Source organism: Rhinichthys klamathensis, unplaced genomic scaffold (assembly GCF_029890125.1).
Source record: "Rhinichthys klamathensis goyatoka isolate OS25496 unplaced genomic scaffold, OSU_Roscu_1.1 h1tg000115l_1, whole genome shotgun sequence".
Classification (NCBI taxonomy): Eukaryota; Metazoa; Chordata; class Actinopteri; order Cypriniformes; family Leuciscidae; genus Rhinichthys; species Rhinichthys klamathensis.
The window spans coordinates 260,001-279,489 of record NW_026606652.1 but is presented as its reverse complement, the minus strand read 5'-3'; the positions used below and the strand labels follow the sequence as shown (position 1 = coordinate 279,489).

General features: G+C 37.7%; 1 protein-coding gene across 5 annotated transcripts in view; it reads left to right on the top strand.

Annotated features, from left to right (window-relative positions):
• Positions 1-19,489, top strand: part of adgrb3 (adhesion G protein-coupled receptor B3) — a 201,510-nt gene that overhangs the window by 104,940 nt on the left and 77,081 nt on the right. For all 5 annotated transcript variants that reach the window (XM_056254889.1, XM_056254888.1, XM_056254890.1 and 2 more), the window contains 5 exons: positions 5,748-5,912; positions 7,481-7,582; positions 9,591-9,697; positions 13,147-13,341; positions 17,025-17,093. In XM_056254889.1, the coding sequence (XP_056110864.1) occupies positions 5,748-5,912; positions 7,481-7,582; positions 9,591-9,697; positions 13,147-13,341; positions 17,025-17,093 (638 nt within the window). The remainder of the gene's footprint in view (positions 1-5,747; positions 5,913-7,480; positions 7,583-9,590; positions 9,698-13,146; positions 13,342-17,024; positions 17,094-19,489) is intronic.

The following is a 19,489-nucleotide window of genomic DNA, read 5'->3' as shown; positions in this document are numbered from 1 at the left end:
CAATATGGACCAAACTCCCTGAGGAATGCTTCCAGCACCTTGTTGAATCTATGCCACGAAGAATTGAGGCAGTTCTGAAGGCAAAAGGGGGTCCAACCCGTTACTAGCATGGGGTACCTAATAAAGTGGCCGGTGAGTGTATATATATATATATACACTCACCGGCCACTTTATTAGGTACACCTGTCCAACTGCTCGTTAACACTTAATTTCTAAGCAGCCAATCACATGGCGGCAACTCAGTGCATTTAGGCATGTAGACATGGTCAAGACAATCTCCTGCAGTTCAAACCGAGCATCAGTATGGGGAAGAAAGTTGATTTGAGTGACTTTGAACGTGGCATGATTGTTGGTGCCAGAAGGGCTGGTCTGAGTATTTCAGAAACTGCTAATCTACTGGGATTTTCACGCACAACCATCTCTAGGGTTTACAGAGAATGGTCCGAAAAAGAAAAAACATCCAGTGAGCGGCAGTTCTGTGGGCGGAAATGCCTTGTTGATGCCAGAGGTCAGAGGAGAATGGCCAGACTGGTTCGAGCTGATAGAAGGGCAACAGTGACCGAAATAACCACTCGTTACAACCGAGGTATGCAGCAAAGCATTTGTGAAGCCACAACACGCACAACCTTGAGGCGGATGGGCTACAACAGCAGAAGACTCCACCGGGTACCACTCATCTCCACTACAAATAGGAAAAAGAGGCTACAATTTGCAAGAGCTCACCAAAATTGAACAGTTGAAGACTGGAAAAATGTTGCCTGGTCTGATGAGTCTCGATTTCTGTTGAGACATTCAGATGTTAGAGTCAGAATTTGGCGTAAACAGAATGAGAACATGGAACCATCATGCCTTGTTACCACTGTGCAGGCTGGTGGTGGTGGTGTAATGGTGTGGGGGATGTTTTCCTGGCACACTTTAGGCCCCTTAGTGCCAATTGGGCATCGTTTAAATGCCACGGCCTACCTGAGCATTGTTTCTGACCATGTCCATCCCTTTATGGCCACCATGTACCCATCCTCTGATGGCTACTTCCACCATGTCACAAAGCTCTAATCATTTCAAATTGGTTTCTTGAACATGACAATGAGTTCACTGTACTAAAATGGCCTCCACAGTCACCAGATCTCAACCCAATAGAGCATCTTTGGGATGTGGTGGAACGGGAGATTCGCATCATGGATGTGCAGCCGACAAATCTGCGGCAACTGTGTGATGCCATCATGTCAATATGGACCAAACTCCCTGAGGAATGCTTCCAGCACCTTGTTGAATCTATGCCACGAAGAATTGAGGCAGTTCTGAAGGCAAAAGGGGGTCCAACCCGTTACTAGCATGGGGTACCTAATAAAGTGGCCGGTGAGTGTATATATATGTTTTATCTATGTATTTATATTGACTTACATTTATAAATTGTTCAATATTCAGAATGTAGCCAACAGTAATGTCGACATCAAAATATTTACTTATACTTATTTATAATGTCTTAATTATAATACTTATATTATTAATGAATTATTATAATATAATTATTGTAATACTTATCTTCCTTGCATATATTTAACCGTGAAGTTGCAGTTGTGATATGGTGTTCAAAATATGAGATATAAAGTCAAAATTACAAGAAAATAAAGTTCACACTTTATATTAGGTGTCTTTAACTACTGTACTTACATAAAAAAATAAGTACAATGTACTTATTGTGTCCATGTTGTGTTGCACTTGTGCTGCTATTGAGGATACCTGTAAGGTTAGGGACAGGTTTGGTGGTACAGTTTGGTTAAGGCAAGGCTCAACAGTGTAATTATGTAATTACAGAAAGTAATTGCATATGTAATTATATGCAGGTATTCTTTAAATGTAAGTACAATGTAAAAAAATGTTGGTACACAATAAGTACATTGTATCAATTGATTAATTGATTCGTATTGCAAGCATTTGCAAATGCAATTTATTTCTAAAGATCATTTAAAAGAGAAGCCTTCCATATATGACGATTGATAGACTAACGATGAAGACTTTTTGCTTTTGAATGTTTATTTGCTTTAATGCTTGTACAAGTTATAGAGCCTTTTTTTTAACTGGAACTGTGTGACACTATTATCGAGGTGCCTTGATTAAATGCTTTAATATGAAGCTGCGTGGAGGTCAAATACCCTATCTCCCAGTGCTTTTATATGATTTGACCATATTTATTGATTTCAGAGTAACATTCCAGCAGCCTCCACATAGTCTAAATGTTAATGTAAATGTGTCCTTGAACACAAGGTACATTCAGCACAGGTGAATGTTGGTCTACAGGTGAACATGTCCTCACTTACACATGATTTATAGCACAACTGAGGGCAACATCTGTCTTTTTTCACTTTTCCCTTTCCAATGCCAAGAAACAATATTTTACTCCGTTCATTAGATGCTCGTAAAACATCCCGAAGCCTTTTAAAACTTTACCATAAAATGTGTTTCAGGACTGGCAAAGTGAGGAAAATTATGATCCCAGTTGTAGGGCACCCTCATGCTCATAAAGCAGAGACAAATATCCCATCATTGCAAGTATCGTGGTAATGATTTTATTAATTAAATCAAGAGCGAATTCTGCCAAAAATCTGGTTTTATTGCATCTCTGGCCTCTAGAGCATGTCAACATGACAAGAAACTGGATGGATTTTAATGCGCCAAACCCTCCTTTGCAAACGAGTGTGTTTTATAATGTTCCACATAATACTTCTTGTAAAACTTGCACAGAAGATGGCTTGAAAAACTCTCAAGTGTGCACATCCACAAAAAGGTTTAATGTTATTATCGAGCTTGAAAGATGTAATGTAAGAGATGATGAACGGAATAAGATGATGCAGACAGTCTGACTTGTGATGCAGTCTGGAATCATAAATCACACTATTCATTCATTTAGCCAGAGGAGAACTGGCTATTTTTTTTTTCTCAATTTCTGTGACCTGATGGAGACCGATTATCCAATCACGTTGAGGGATAAAAAAAACCCCTAAAACAAGCATTTAACGAGTAATGACCACAAATGGAAGGAAAATACCGGAGTAAAAGTACCGATACATCACTTAAAATGTACTCAAGTAAAAGTAAAATTATACAATTTTTAAACTACACAATTTCTAAAAAATAAAAAAAAATAAAAAAAAAACGTATTTATAACGTGAGTATTTGCTCACACCCCTGGGGCCTCATGTATCAATCTTGCGTAAGCACAAAAACTTTGCGTACGCCCAACGCTATCTCACCACCAATTCGTCCGAATTTGAAGAGTGATTAAAAGATGGCTAATTCGTACGAATTCGTACGACCTCATTCGGACGAATTTGTACGATTTGTTTAAACCCACGTGATGGGTAGGTTTAGGGGCGGGGTCAGGGTAGGTCATTCGTACGAATTCATACGAATTGGGCAACTCGTCAAATATGTACGTTTTAGCAAAAATCGTACTAATTCGTACGAGTGAGGTCGTACGAATTGTTACGAATTAGCCATCTTTTATTCACTCGTCAAATTGGGACGAATTGGTCGTGAGATCGGGTTTTCACGCTCACGGTCGGATGTACTAACAGTGAAATTAACGCGAGAATATGCGTTCCTCCACGCCAATTTCATATCTGGCGCAAGTACATTTCTCATAGTTTTTGTCCGTTGGCGACTCTTACAGGCAATGAAGTCAAGTTGCAAACATTACACAACGAATTGTTCTACAAGTCTATCGCACCACCATATGTGGGAAGCATTGCTATTAATTTGCAATTTATAAAATAATTATGTAAGATCTATAATTCCGCTCGAAGGGGGTCTCGCCCAGGGTGTAATTCAGTGTAGAACCGCCACTGTTCGAGTCTGTTCCTTATTAATGGGAAAACGCCACTGATCTAATGACATAATGTCATTCTATATAGATCAGTGGTACACGCATTTGCCATAAATGCAATGGATACGTAAAATCTCTCCCACAGCAGCAGATATACTCCAGAGATTAAAGTGTCACCTCACCCATAATTGAGGCAACTCTCTGTTCAAAGGGTGTAAGTTCATCGACCCCTTTACCACTGCCTGTTCTGCCCACACTTTGTCGGTGCGCAGCAGTTCTCCGTTTAACGTCCACCTTTATATCAGACCATTTCAATTTAAGGTAATTTACCGTGCGACTTACAGATCCCACCGCATTGACGGCATCAGCCAAATTCGCACACTTATTTTTTCCTTTTGTTAATAATTCCGGAGTACAAAGTTCCAAATAAAATATTTTTTCTCGTTTCTACCTCCGATAGTAGCACCTCCAATTCACTTTCTGTAAAGTTTCGTTTCTTGCCGCTTGCTTTAGCCATTTTCTTACTGCTTTCTTTTGCCAAAGTGGACTCATTACCATATTTAAATGTATTTAATTAAGGGAGGAGACTGGGTGGGGCGTTGTGCTCGTGCAATGTACATCTTTTACAATGTAATCCTTTTATTTCTAATATTTGGCATGTTTGTGTGCTGCTGTGTGTGTAATAGCAAAAAAAATTGCACCATTGACTTTAGACCAGGTTTCAGTTGTTAAATGGCGCAGTCTATTTCAGTTGCCTCAAAATAGCAAAGCGCCAACAATGCGCCTGAACACACCTCGTTTTCAGACCAGCATACCCATGGGCGCACAAAAGGGGCGCCCATAATTGATGAATTTTGCAATCTTGACAACGTTATTGAACTGAATTGAATGAACATTGAACTGACTTGAGCTGAATAATGACACTATTGCCTTCTGTAGAGCTGCTTATTGCTGAATTGAACTTTTTCATAATTGATTAACTTTATACACTTATTGAACTGAACTAACACTAAAATGACTTGAGCTGAATAATGACACTACTGTCTTTTTAGAGCTGGTTTAGAATTTAGAATTTGAATTTGTCTAATATTTGATGAAGTTTGCATCCTTAGCCCCTTTCACACATACAGTCTTTACTGGTAAATTACCGGTAACAGATCATGTGTGAACAGGATCTTTTCAAATATACCGGTAAATTGGTTCGGGCAATTTACCAGTAAAGGATGTTGTAACATTACCAGTTAATTACAGGTTTATTTACTGTGTGAACGCGGAATGAAGATTACCGGTATTTTGCTCGTACGAGGTCAGAACGCGCTGACGTAAGAAGTGATTTGGGCCAATCAGAAGCCGTTGAAAGAGCAACTGATGTGTGAATGGTCTGTTACCGGTAAAAAGCCAGAACCCTGTTGCTTGTGTGAACAGCACATTTTTAAATTTACCGGTAATGTCGTTCTGGCAATTTTACGGTAATTTACCAGGATTGCTGTGCGAAAGGGCTATTGATTCTGCTATTTTCCTGTTTATTACTGTGAAACTGCTTTCAAACATTTGCAACCCCTCCGGTTCTACTCACACCGCTCTGAGCGGGATCCGAACCGGCATAGCACAGGGGCGCAAAGAATGACGTTCTAGATCGCAGCCTCTAGCGTCAGTCAGTCACTAGTCCGACTCTTGAGACCGGGGGGGTGAGGCGTACTCACACAGCTCTTACTAGCTGGCCTCTTTTACACTCACCCCCCTAAACCTCACTCCCATCCGGGTCACGGCACCAATGTAACCCCCAGGAGGCAGGCGTGCTAACAAGGACACTAAAGACCGCAGCCTCTAGCGTCAGTTGCTAGCAGGCCTCCGTTAAATATTGCATAAAGTGCTACATAAATAAATGTGACTTGACTTGACAGTCTGTCTATGTGTCTTTCAGCTAATGGGCAGTGGAACGCATGGGCTCCATGGAGTGGGTGTTCTAAATCCTGTGACGGTGGTTGGCAGCGGAGGGTACGCGTATGCCAGGGGCTGGCGGTCACAGGGCAGCCATGCGATGGCAGCGGGGAGGAGGTCCGCAGATGCAGCGAGCAGCGTTGCCCAGGTAACCCCGCGAATAATTGAGCCCCAAGAGTCAATTATGTCAGACTGGACAGATAGAGGTGAATGAGAGACGAATGCAGGGATAATTATATTTTACTTGTCCATTTTTGCGCTGGAAATAATGAACGTACACCATAATTGTATGTTCTGGCCAGGAATGATCAACACAAAATTGACCAGTAATGGGTATTTTATATCACATAAATGATTTCATCCTAATATCTGGATGTATTAAGCAGTCTCCATGGAAACAGTGCTTTATGCTCATGCATGTATTTTCATACACTCATAGGTAAGTTACATGTTCAGTTATATAAACTCCTGATGTAGGCCTAATTGTTTGTGCATATTTTACTGAATTTATCATTCTTATATTCTTTAATGCTTGAAATTATTTCTGCAGACAAATATAAATCTTTACATCATGATCTGACATTTTTATGTTTGATTTAAATTTCCAGTTTGTATAATAGTATTATATTATATTATATTATATTATATTATATTATATTATATTATATTATATTATATTATATTATATTATATTATATTATATTATATTATATTATATTATATTATATTAATTATATTATATTATATTATATTATATTTATTATACACTATTAAAAATAAAGGTTCCAAAAGGATTTTTTTTTTTTTTTACGCAGTGATGCCATAGAAGAATCAGGTTAAATGTTCTATGGAAACAAGGAATACAGTAAAGAATATTTAGTTTTAATATTACAATATAATAATGATAATGTAATAACACATTTATAATTTTTTGTTATAAATAAATGTTAATGTACATTAGAGGTACATTAGATTCAGTATTTTATATTTTTACTTATATTATATTGTATGAAGCTCAGCACATCTCATCCAGACAAAGATATATAGGCTATATTGTGGTCATAAATTAAGAATTTGATCTCTCCTTTTAGTAAACCGTGGCGACAATTTACTAATTCGTTCACTGGTTTTAGTTAAATCACGGCCACAAATTAAGAATTCGTTCCCACAACTTATTAATTCATTCCCTCGTTTTAGTAAATCGTGGCCAGAGGTGTAAAGTCCAGGTTCAGAAAGTAAAAGTCCTCCTCAGTATTTTGTTCCAATCACCTGGATATGCTAATTAGCACCGTTTTTCAGCCAGGAGATAGAACTAATTAGTGAAATCAGCTGGCTGAGTTCACGGGTGGAATAAACATATGGCAGGACTTTTACTTTCTGACCCCTGGACTTTACACCTCTGATTGTGGCCATGTTGAACTACATCGTTCCCTACATGGGGAACGAATTATTATATGGTGCTCATGATTTACGAATTAGTAGAACGTTCTGACATATTAGCAAGTCGCGGGGACGAATTGTCAAAATGCCACAATATAGATATTTTTTCTCGCATGTCATGTGCAGGGCTCCGTAATATTTCAGCAATTATACAACCGAAAATTCTGATCCCTTTCCACATGGTCCACCATTATGCACTTGTCTTCTCTCAAATCTCCTATAAAAAAAAAATGTGTCTTAATGTGTCTAAATGTCTGTTTATTCCTGACCCCATAGCTCCTTACGAAATATGCCCGGAGGACTATGCTGTGTCCATGCTGTGGAGAAGAACTCCCTCTGGGGAACTGGCCTTCAACAGGTGTCCGCCCAACGCCACGGGTAAGAAGCCACCAGAAGAGCGCTCAGCCAAACACAAAGACAAAAAGCAAGAACAGTCACAGACGCTTTCAAAAAGAAAAGTGAAAGAACACGGCTTATGTTTTTTTGCTCTGCTTTTCCTTTGCAGTGCATTTACTTCAGTAATGTTGAAATTATTCATAAATTCAGAAGGCTACGATGACAAATGTTTCTGACTTGTGTGTTCAGCAGTGCTGCGACTGCCTTTAAATGGCTTATGCTGTGTGTACCTAGAGATTTTTGTCATTTGCATACCGTCGAACCCCCCAGCATTTTGTCAACTTCTTTTGCGAGGCCGCTTTCTGCAGCAGAGACATAAAGGGGAATAATACAAAAAAAGAGAGAAACCGTTTCTGCATCCTGCACATTCTTCTTGGAGATATGCCGTAGATGCGTCCCCAAGTCTTTCTCTCTCTCCTTTGTCCGGTCTGAGGTGTGAGCCTTACTGATTGTGGTCCCAAAATGGCAGACTGTGCTGTACTGTCTTACATTGAGCTTCTGTAACCTCCTGCTATCTCCTGTTGTGAAGATGCTCCGGTACACCGCTACAATGACCTTGAAAGAGCAGGTGCTGGAGGAAAAAGAAAAAATGCAGGCACCACGAATTCAGATAACAGCAAGCAGTCGGGAATAACTAGAAGCAGAAGCTGACTGCGGATGCGTGTATAGATGGATTAATGTCTTTTGTGGATGTGTTTCTATAAGTGGGAGGACTCCCACCTTAGGCCCGGATGTACTTTTGTATTTTCTCTTTTTTTGGGGGGGGGGTTGAGAACATTTAATTATATCATTTATAGATAAAAGAGACAGTGTGTCAACCTGTGGGTGGAATTAGTTAGATTTACATTGTTTGATTTCTGCATAACCCACGTCAAAAAAATTCAGGTTGTGCATAAGCACTGGAGTGGGATCTGACGCCAGCAGCGTGAAATGCTGGAAAATCTTCATTCATTATGAGGTTGGAATTAAATTAAACTCCGTCCTCATTGCGATGAAAACGAATGAAAGCAACAGAAATCAAACAGTTGGAAATAGTTGAAGTGTTTGGGGAACTGATAAATTGGGAATGAAAGGAATGATTGGCGATTTAAACCTCATGCGGGATGAGGATGAGAACTTTTCACTTTTGCTTTGTCCTATTTTTGTGCACGAGCACGATTGGATTAGGTTTGTGTGATCTTCAAGCAAGTGTGTGTGTGTGTATGTCAGATTAAATCTGGTTAGGCCCCTCTGTGGTGCCATGTGTTTTAATGGCGAGATCTGAGAGTGTCCGCTTTTGATCCGGCTCTGTGGGAGTTTTCCATGATCTGTGGATGTGAGCTGGATGTCCCTGCTTGGATGCCTCAGCTTGGGGGCAGGCGTCTGGCTCCAGCTGCGTCTCAGGTGGGCCGAGTGTGTTACGCTGTTGGCCGGGTAGCAGGAGGTGGAACCGTGTTGGAACATGAGCTGATAAGACGTGTGTGTGTGGTAGAGGGGTGCGGGGTGGGTGTGGTAAGGTTGTTTCAAAAGGCAAGGACATGTACTTAATGCGAGACGGTAGACACGCTCTGACGGATCGGAGGCGAGAAATGTTTGCTTTTGTGCGTTTGTTTATTCGCTCCCATGTGTGGGCGGCAGCCTTGTTGATATCTCAGGTTGCAGGGCTCCGTTCACAGTCGCCCGAAAACAAAAAAAGTCAAATCGGTGCGTGACAGCTGCCGTCGGTTAACATCGTAATTCTATGAGCGGGAATTATGACCAGTTTTTTTAAAGCATGTAATTACAGTTTGGTTTGTTTCGCAAGCATACACTGCAGTGGCACATGTGCGGCGCATGTGATCTGGCAACTGCCGCATCTAGATGATGATGAAGGCTGCTGCTTTTATCCCTCTCGCTGAAAGATGTGTGGGCTGGCAGGTGGAATGAAAAAGGGAATAAAAAAAACAAACTTGCAAGAACAAGTATAAACCTCTTCTCGTATCTCTCTTTTCTCCCTCCTCCTTCTTTGCAGGCACCACTAGTCGACGCTGCTCACTGGATCACCGCGGGGTGGCCTATTGGGAGCAACCCAGCTACGCTCGATGCATTGCAAATGAATACAGATACTTGCAGCAATCAGTAGGTGCAAAGTCAGCTTCCTGCGCTCTGCTTCTGTTTGTGACGTGCCATAAATTATCCCTGCAGTCGTCACGATCACCCAAAACTATTTCCACCAGTGCTTCTCCCCACCCAGCACCCCAGACCACCACGCTAGGTCTGCAAGATAAACTGCTATCATCTGAGAGGCAAATTAAAACCGCCAATATCGCAGTTTTCCGAGCCCCCGCGTTAATGGAGGACTCGCTCTAATTTCCTTTAACATCCTGAAGATGGTTGTTTCAGCTTCACCGGAGCTTGAATGCACCTCGTTGTACACAAATGAATGATTTTCATTAAAAAAAAATGCAGCTTCCTCTTCTTATCTGAGTCTTTTTCAAATGCAGCACATGTTGTGTTATTGCAAAGTAAAGCTTTAGATGCATCTCACAAACAAACACGCACACATAGACTTTTCATTGTAGTAGGTTTTATACTGAGGTAATGATATTTTCCATTCCCTAGATCTCACACCTTTTTGCCTTTTTAAATATTAATCAAGGCACTTTTTATTATTTTTTATTAAGGCTCTTCCCTTGTGGGGTCTGCTGCCTGGTCAGGGTTTACTATCCTGTTGGGGGCTTTTGGTCTTTGGTCAGTGTAGGCAAAACCTGACCCAGAAGTTCACACAAACGTGTTTTTATAACTTTATGTAGACTTTTTCCATAGACGTAATGATTTTTAGACTGTTAAAACTGTATATTAAATCCCACTACACTAACCCTACCCCTAAACTCTGGGCTCTTCAGTCATTGTGTATGACATGTCAGTGTGATTTATGCATGTTTGTTCATTGGCATGTTGCTTTGTGGTGAAGTGTCATTTTTTTTAGATGGTCTTATCCCAGTTTAAAATTTGGGGCAGATATACACTACTGTTCAAACGTTTGGGGTCAGAAATGTTTTAATGTTTTTAAAAAAAGTATCTTATACTCAACAAGGCTTCATTTATTTGAAAAAAGAAAAACACAGTAAAACCCGTGTAATATTATTGTAATTTAAAATATCTGTTTTCTATTTTAAAATATTAAAATGTTTTATCCTGTGATGGCAAAGCTGAATGCTCAAAAAGCATTTATTATTATCATTATCATCAAATGAAAACAGTGGTGCTGCTTAATATTTTTGTGGAAACGTGATACAGTACATTGTTTTTGGATTCTTTGATGAATAAAAAGTTCAAAAGAACAGCATTTATTTAAAATATAAAATCTTTTGTGACAAATATACTGTATTTTTAATCGTTTGTATCATTAATATATTTACTGTCTTGATTTATGTAAAGCATCCTTGCTGAAAAAAGTTTTTTTTTATTTAAAAGCCCAAACTTTTGAATGGTACCTGTGGTAGATGGGATAAGTATTGTGAAACAATGACTAGTAGTGTTTACTCATACAGTACTTTTTTTTTGATACCTCAAATTGCTCTGCTTGTTGAGGAAAGGTGTTATTTGTGGAGCGCTATTGTTTGACCAGATGTTTCCCCACTAGCGAATGACAAAATGGTGGAAAATGTTCCATAAGCCATTTAGAACACCCTAGCAACTGCGTAGCAACCAGTGTTGGGTAAGCTACTCTAAAAAATAATTAATTACTAGCTACTAATTATCTTCAACAGTGTAATTAGATTACTGTACTAATTACTCTCTCTAAAAAGTATTGTATTACGTATTACTAATTACTTTCTAAATCCCATATCAACCTCGAACAGTTGAACAATACAAGGATAGACGTGAAACTGCACTTTTAATTCTTTCAAATAAACAATATAAAATTGTATAAATTATTCTTGAACTAGCCAACAAAATTGAAAGGGAGAAGAGCATATTAAGAGCATATTAAAAACATACATTTTAAAATTAGGCATTACATTTAGACGTTTAATTACACTGATTATTTTGGTCAATTATTGATCATAAAATCATCAAGTTCGTCATTCGGGAAACGGACTGCAAATATAGCAGTTTGATCAAAATGTATATCGTTATGTCTGTTATAAGTGCTTGTTTTTACCACTGACAGGCTCGGGTGTTCCCTACAGAGATAGGCCTAACAGTTAACGTTAGACTAACATGTCAAATGCAGTAATTTTATCTCGCAGACCATCGTAAAACACATTTAATTAAAACTCGACAGAAACAAAATAAAACTCACAAAAGACCATCGGTTTGTCTTTCCACCGTTCCAACAATCACCAAATCTGTTTTGGTCGAAATAAACCGTAAGGTAATGTTAATTCACGGAGTTATAACGTTAAATTTGAAAATGTCAGGACAAGCAGCGGGGTGAAAGAGCAGATAACGTTAACAAACTGAACAGTGTTTTTGCAACCGTCGCTGGCTAAACTTTCACTGTCATTTCACATTAAAAGCTATGTAGGCTACACACTATAGCGTAACATCCTATAACCTTATTATAAAATTCAAAATTAACTTACCAAATTTCCAGATATCCGCAGAGTGAGATATCCGCGCTGAGTGAGTGAACTGCCGCAGTTGTGCTCTGATGTCAGTCAGGCGGCGCGCGCGCTCTCTGTTTACAGCAACCCTGTATATTTGCCTGGCATGTTACAGCCAGGTTACAGCTAGGTTACAGCAACACTAAAATGTACTGTAAAATGTTCCCGCTCAAACAAAATTACCCAGAATGCAATGCAAATTACGGTATTTTACTGTAATATAGAAATGCAGTATTGTACTGTAGGTTTTTACAGTACTGTGCTGCTAAATCTACAGCGAAAGTTAACAGTGTACTGTATAATCAAATTACAGAAATATTAAGAGGATTTATTAGTAATGAGTTTACTTATTAATGAGTTACACCCAACACTGATAGCAACCGACAAAAACCACCTAGAACACCTTATCAACCCCATAGCAACAAGCTAAAACCATTTAGAACACCTTATCAACCCCATAGCAACAGGCTAAAACCATTTAGAACACCATAGCAACAGGCTAAAACCATTTAGAACACCTTATAAACCCCATAGCAACAGGCTAAAACCATTTAGAACACCATAGCAACAGGCTAAAACCATTTAGAACACCTTATCAACCCCATAGCAAGAGGCTAAAACCATTAAGAACACCATAGCAACAGGCTAGAACCATTTAGAACACCTGATCAACCCCATAGCAACAGGCTAAAACCATTTAGAACACCATAGCAACAGGCTTAAACCATTTAGAACACCTTAGCAACCCCATAGAAACCAAGCTAAACAAGGCTAAAACACTTAGTGCACATTTCCAACTGCAGAGTGCTTGCGAAACATTATATAACCAATTCTGAAATGACACCCTTCACCTTTAAATACTATAGTTCTGTGTATAGTTCTCATTCATGTTTGTGACTTGAGCAGGACTTTGTTAGTGTTACAGTCTTTGAAGGACACACAGAACCCAGTCTCTTTCCCTGTGTCTGTCTTCAGGTCCAGGGACACCTTGCTAAAGGTCAGAGGAATCTGGCAGGGGACGGCATGTCCCAGGTTACAAAGGTCCTCCTGGATCTGACCCAGAGACGCAATTTCTATGCAGGCGACCTTCTCTCCTCAGTGGAGATTCTTCGAAACGTCACTGACACCTTCAAAAGGGCCAGCTATGAACCTTCTTCTGATGACGTTCAGGTAAAAGAGAAAACAGTGTTTGTTTGTTTTTGACAACTTTGAAGCTTAAATTCATCTTGTAATAGTATTAATTTAGACATTGTGGTCATCTTAGGTCTTGAATGTTGGTAATGCAGGTTGAAAGAACTGATGCTACTCATAACATTTCCAGATGTTCTAACTACATGACTTTTTACAAGCAACATATACTAATATTCCGATTTTTTGGATCAGTAAGGTTTTTTGTTTTTTACAAAGAAATTAATATTTTTATTCAGCAATAATGCGTTAAAGTCCTCCTGTAGTCAATCATTTTATCCCTTAAAATAGCTTGAATGTAACTCTACACCCTTGCTTCATTTAGTATACGCAGAGCTATGAATATGCAAATGAGCCCCGCCTCCACTCACTCATACAGGGTCGTCTACAAGTCGATGTATCAGAATGGTAGCGCATTTTATGTATCGCTCTACAACGTCGGAAACACAACGGTAACTAAGTTATCAAACAGCTAATAATGTGTTGCTAATGTTACACAAACAGTGTTCCCATTCGCCATCTCAGAGTCGGACAGCTGCCTTCTAAAATCAGTATCCTGATTTTACGCTTTGAACAACTTAGAACGTCAGTGGAGAAAGACATATAGTTCCTCATAAATTCAAAATACATCATATACATAATTCACCCTCTATATTGCTAAATGTACTCGATTTTTCATATCAACAGAAAAATATACCGGGGTAACCTGGCTTCTCTTGAGACTCCCCTGCTTCACACCATATAGTTAATGATATGCTAAAGCCCGCCCCCCTCGTGACGTGATTTTACAACTTATTTGTGATGTTGAGATCTGCGATTTCAAACCGCATCTTTTTTTCACTGCACTTTTAAGGAGAAAATACTCAGCAATGGTGTTGACTTAGTTATGACTTTGCACATGGTTTGTCGAAAACCATATTTAAAACAACATTCACATCAAAAACAACATTAAAAACTTGATTTTCACCACAGGGGGTCTTTATATATTAAATTTAAAGTTATATTTATATTCATTTATATTATAACTAAAGTATAATATTTACATTTAAAGTAAAGATATTTATAATGTTAAAAAGTTTATATTTTGACCTTCTATTCATCGAATAATCCTAAAATAAAGTATCACAGTTTACAACACAACTATTTTCGACATTGATAATAATTAAAAAAAAGAATCACCAAATCATATTAGAATGATTTCTGAAGGATCATGTGACACTGAAGACTGGAGTAAGGATGCTGAAAACTCAGCTTTTCCATCACAAGAATAAATAATTTGTTTATAATATTAAAATAGAAACCAGTTATTTTAAATATTAGTAATATTTCACAATATTGCTGTTTTTTTACTGTATTTTATATCAAATATTAGTGCCATTATATTTATATACTACATGACATAGTTTTCAAAATTAGTCACATAGCATTTTGTAATTGGCTCATAAATACTTGCCTCCAGCACTTCAGTCACATGTTTCTGAAGGGGGACGTTTTAGTCAAGGCACTGCAATTGAGATAAATGGGAATGCTGACAGCTCTCTCCAGATATTATATGCGTTTGGTTGAAGTTCCCAAAATGGCGGAAGTTACTAAAAAATCTTAAATACATACAGCACCTTCAAAATGGCAATGTCACTACTTGGGACCGTGACTGATAAATATCTCGCCGGTCTTGCCCCTCACAGAGAGCTTATGGGATTGTGACACCGTGCGCCAGCTGCTGATAAGAGATAGTCACTACGTCTATCTCCTTCTATCTCAAAGCCTTGTCATAACCTTCCCAATACCAGAATAAACCGATTTCTCATGACCTGTTTGTGAGAATCTGGGTATTTCTTTTACATAATACGGAGTGTAATGTGATTTTGAGTGTGTATGTTTGTGTGTTGGGTTGGTGTAGGAGGTTTTATCTAAGGCCTGATGTGAACCGGAGCAACCCCTCCTCCCCACGCATTGTGTGCCGGGGTGGGTTGTGTGTTTTGGAACGTATTAATGCTGTGTTTAAGTGGACGCATTACCACCAGAGGGAGCATAAGCATTCAAGTAGAAAAACAAGCGTGCCGGAGCCAAGACACTGCCTTTCTCCTGCCTTTTCGTGGCACAGAGGCAGAGAAGCAAACAGAAAAGAAGACAGGCACACATCCAGTTGGATATCTCATTCAGCCCAGTCACCGCAGCAAACATCAGCTCTCTTTCCAGTCTTAGAGTAGACGGCTTTCCCAGGCTCCTTCAAACTCGATCCTTCCCCTTTAATTCAGTGCACACACGAGTGCTTAGAAAAAGATCAACAATCCCTGAATTGAAAGCAGCAGGAAGTCCCAGGTGTGTTTTAGAGCCGAGGCTGCTGGACATATCCCATCATCTCCCTGTAAATCAGCACTGTGTAATTCCTCTAGACACTGTTTGTTGAGACTTTTAAAATGCAGAGGAGATTCTTTGTTATTGTCTTTTCAGGGAACAGGTGTATTTTTTATTTTTTTTTTACAAACATTCCAGATATGAACTAGTTCTTGTTTGCTTTTTCAAGGACTATGTAAAATCAATGTAATACTTGTATAGCCTATATATTTAAGCAATAGGTACAAAAATGCTATTTTTATGAATTCAGTCACAGCCAAATTGTTATAAGAGCACAAGTCCTCATCAAGTACATTATTGCTTTTCTTAAATGCTTCATAAAAAAATAAGAGCACAGTTTTCATTACAAAAGTGTTTTATTATGCAAATGCATTATCCTTCCGCTGTATTATACTACATAGTCCTTTACAGAACATTATTCTGTGGGTATTGTAGAGGTGATATAAACTCATCAACGTCAATATATTATTTAATTTACAATCACTGTAAAAAAAATGTATGATCAATAAGTTATGACAACATGTTTTTGCATTGCTTTAACTCATTAAAATAAGTTAAACAATTTACGACTTTTTTAAGTTATACAGTATTCAACTCATTTTTTTAAGTCAGTTTAACGTAATTTAAGTTGAAATAACTTAAACATCCAAATTGATTGTACTTAACAATGAAAGGCAGCAACACTTTTTTACCGTACTGCATTAATATAATACATGTTTTATGTTGTCGTGACTCGTGAATAATTGCAGCTAATACAATTTTTTTTTGTATCTTTGAAAAGCACAAAAATTGAAAATACATGATCAGCAACCATACCTGTGTGTTATACTATGCATTATATACCTTAAAGGCATAAATAAAAATAATAATGGATTATAATCCATTTTAAATACTGTAAGTTATTAAGTAAATCAACTTCATGCGTAATTGGAAAAAATGGAATTGTCAAGTTCACACAACTTAATTTTTTCAAATACGCATAAAGTTTACTTTTAAGGCAACGGGTTTCCTCACTTTTTTTTTATGAAAGTCAACTGATCACTTTTTACAGTGTAACCAACAGTATTTAAAAATGCATTATAATCCATATTTATTGTTATTGTTTAAGTTAAATATCCTTTTTTACTCAGTTATTTACTCGTATATAAATGTCTATACATTTACTGTATACAAATGATGCATATTAAACTTTCAAAGCAGAATGACTGAAATGAGATCCTTCTTCGTTATGATCCTTCACAAATAACGTTACCAGTCTTGTCCAGTGACAGCAGCGTTGTACTAACAACAATTTCTTCTCTCCCCAGAATTTTTTTCAGATCATCAGCAATCTCCTGGAAGAGGAGAACAGAGAAAAGTGGGAAGACGCGCAACAGGTGGGTCTGAACACTGTGAGTGTGTGTTTTTGAAGCGTTGGTGTCAAGATTGCTTTATTATAGTCACGTCGCGGAGAGAATCTGCTGTTGTGTGTCACTCTGCGGCTGTATATTGTGTGATGAGCCCTCAGTGAATTGATTGCCATCACCAGTGCAGATGCTTTAGGTAATTGTCAGGTCAAAGAGGTGCCTGTCTCCACAGGCTGGGCTGCGTCAAATCAAACCTTCTCTGGCAAACGCCGACCTCCCTGCTGTGCTGATTGGTGGAAAGACATCTGCAATATCCACTACATGCACTTGGTGGCAGCAGCATTGGCAGCATATGTCCAGCCTTCATGCTTTCCCTCAGCGGTCTCCATTGTCTCCTCTCACTCTCTGAGAGACAGTGTAAAAGCAGCCTGAGGGATTTGGATCCTGTTAAGCTGAATGTTCTTCAGAAGCTCGAACAAAAAATTCCCACTGCATTATTATTGCTTTGGACCAAATTGAGTGTCTTAAATGTTTCTTTCTTTCCCTTTTAGCCTGAACTGGTAATTCCTCTTAAGCAGACAGTGGTAATGCTACTGTCTATCAAACGTAAGCTGCTTTGGAGCTCCTTCCTCGAATGTTTTCACCCGTAGTCTGAAAGTTGTGGTAAAACGTGTCCTTGAGTGAGACAGGGGTACCGTGTGTCAACCGAATCAACCCTTTAATGGAGTTTACAGTAGGGTAGTGTCACAAGGCTTTTAAAGAAAAGTAATATGTTTTTCAGTCAGGAGTGTATTCGGAGATCAGGTCACGTAGCCGGTCGCCTGCTTTGCTGAAGGGGTTTAAACGGTCCCCGGAGCATACCTGTTTTCCATTCACGTTCCTCCTCTGCTTTGTCACAGATTGAATCTTCAAGCTCCTCAAATCATTAAAGGACATCTGAGACGGTTTGTCACCGCCTCTGTCAAATGACTGACCTAGGAAAGCTCTAACGTTTAAAGATCACGCAGGATTTGATCTTGTCTGTCTGTCCTGTCTTTTCTTCTTTATAATATAGCTTGCCTGAGCTTTGATTGCCGGTCTAGAGTTCACACCTCAGATTCATGGCAGTCTGTGCTGTTCGAGCAGAGAGGGAACCGTTTTAAAGGAAGCGCTTAAGAGAAGAGGCTGTTACTGCCTCGCAAATTCACAACTTGAAGTGAAGGAGAACACAAGGTTCATTAGTTTCATTAACTGATGGTTTAAAGATATACTGTCTGCTTATAGTATTGGCATGCAGTTGTTTGTGTCTTCCATATCCTAAACCATACACAAGAAGAGTAATTCTAAATGATTATATTATACTTAGGGCTGTCAAACGATTAATCGCATCCAAAATAAAAGTTTGTGTTTACATAATATATGTGTGTGTACTGTGTATAATTGTTTTTAATACATAAATACCCACACATGCATGTGCATTTAAGAAATATTTGCATGTATATACTGTATATAGACTGAATGTAGCCTATATATAATGTATATTTTATATAAATATGAACATTTTATATATAAATAACATATTTTTCATATTACATGAGCTGTTCATATTCATATCATTTTTTTTTCTTAATTAATATACAAAACAATTATACACAGTACACACACATATATTATGTAAACACAAACTTTTATTTTGGATGCGATTAATCGTGATTAATCGTTTGACAGCCCTAATTATATTATATTATATTATATTATATTATATTATATTATATTATATTATATTATATTATATTATATTATATTATATTAATGTATTATATTATTAAAATGTATTGTATTATATTATAAAGTATATTACATTACATTATATATTATATTATATTATATTATATTATATTATATTATATTATATTATATTATATTATATTATATTATATTATATTATATTATATAATATAGCACTTGTCCTATGTTTGGTTGCAGGGAAGCTGCCTATAATATCACTATAAACATATTTCAAACATTCAACATCAAACATTATAACTTATTACACACACACACACACAGAGAGAGAGAGAGAGAGAGAGACATTCTGCAAAAAAATAAGTTTTAAATATATAATATTAACAGCTTTTAAAATATACTATACCATACTTTTTTGTGAGTGTATAAATAGCCTTATAATGTATATTGGTACAAATTTCCTATTTTCAAATCTGTTTGGATAAAGTAGTGAGATAAATATACTTGTATTTTCCATATCATAAGTTATATAGCAGAAGAGTATAGTAGTAAATTATGTGTTGTTATTTTATTTAATTAATTTCAAAAATCATATCTAAAAATTTTTTTTTAAATTTTAAGTTAGTTAAATATATAATATTAACAGCTTTTGTAATATAATATAACATCCCATAACCAAATACCTTTTTGGACCCTATCTC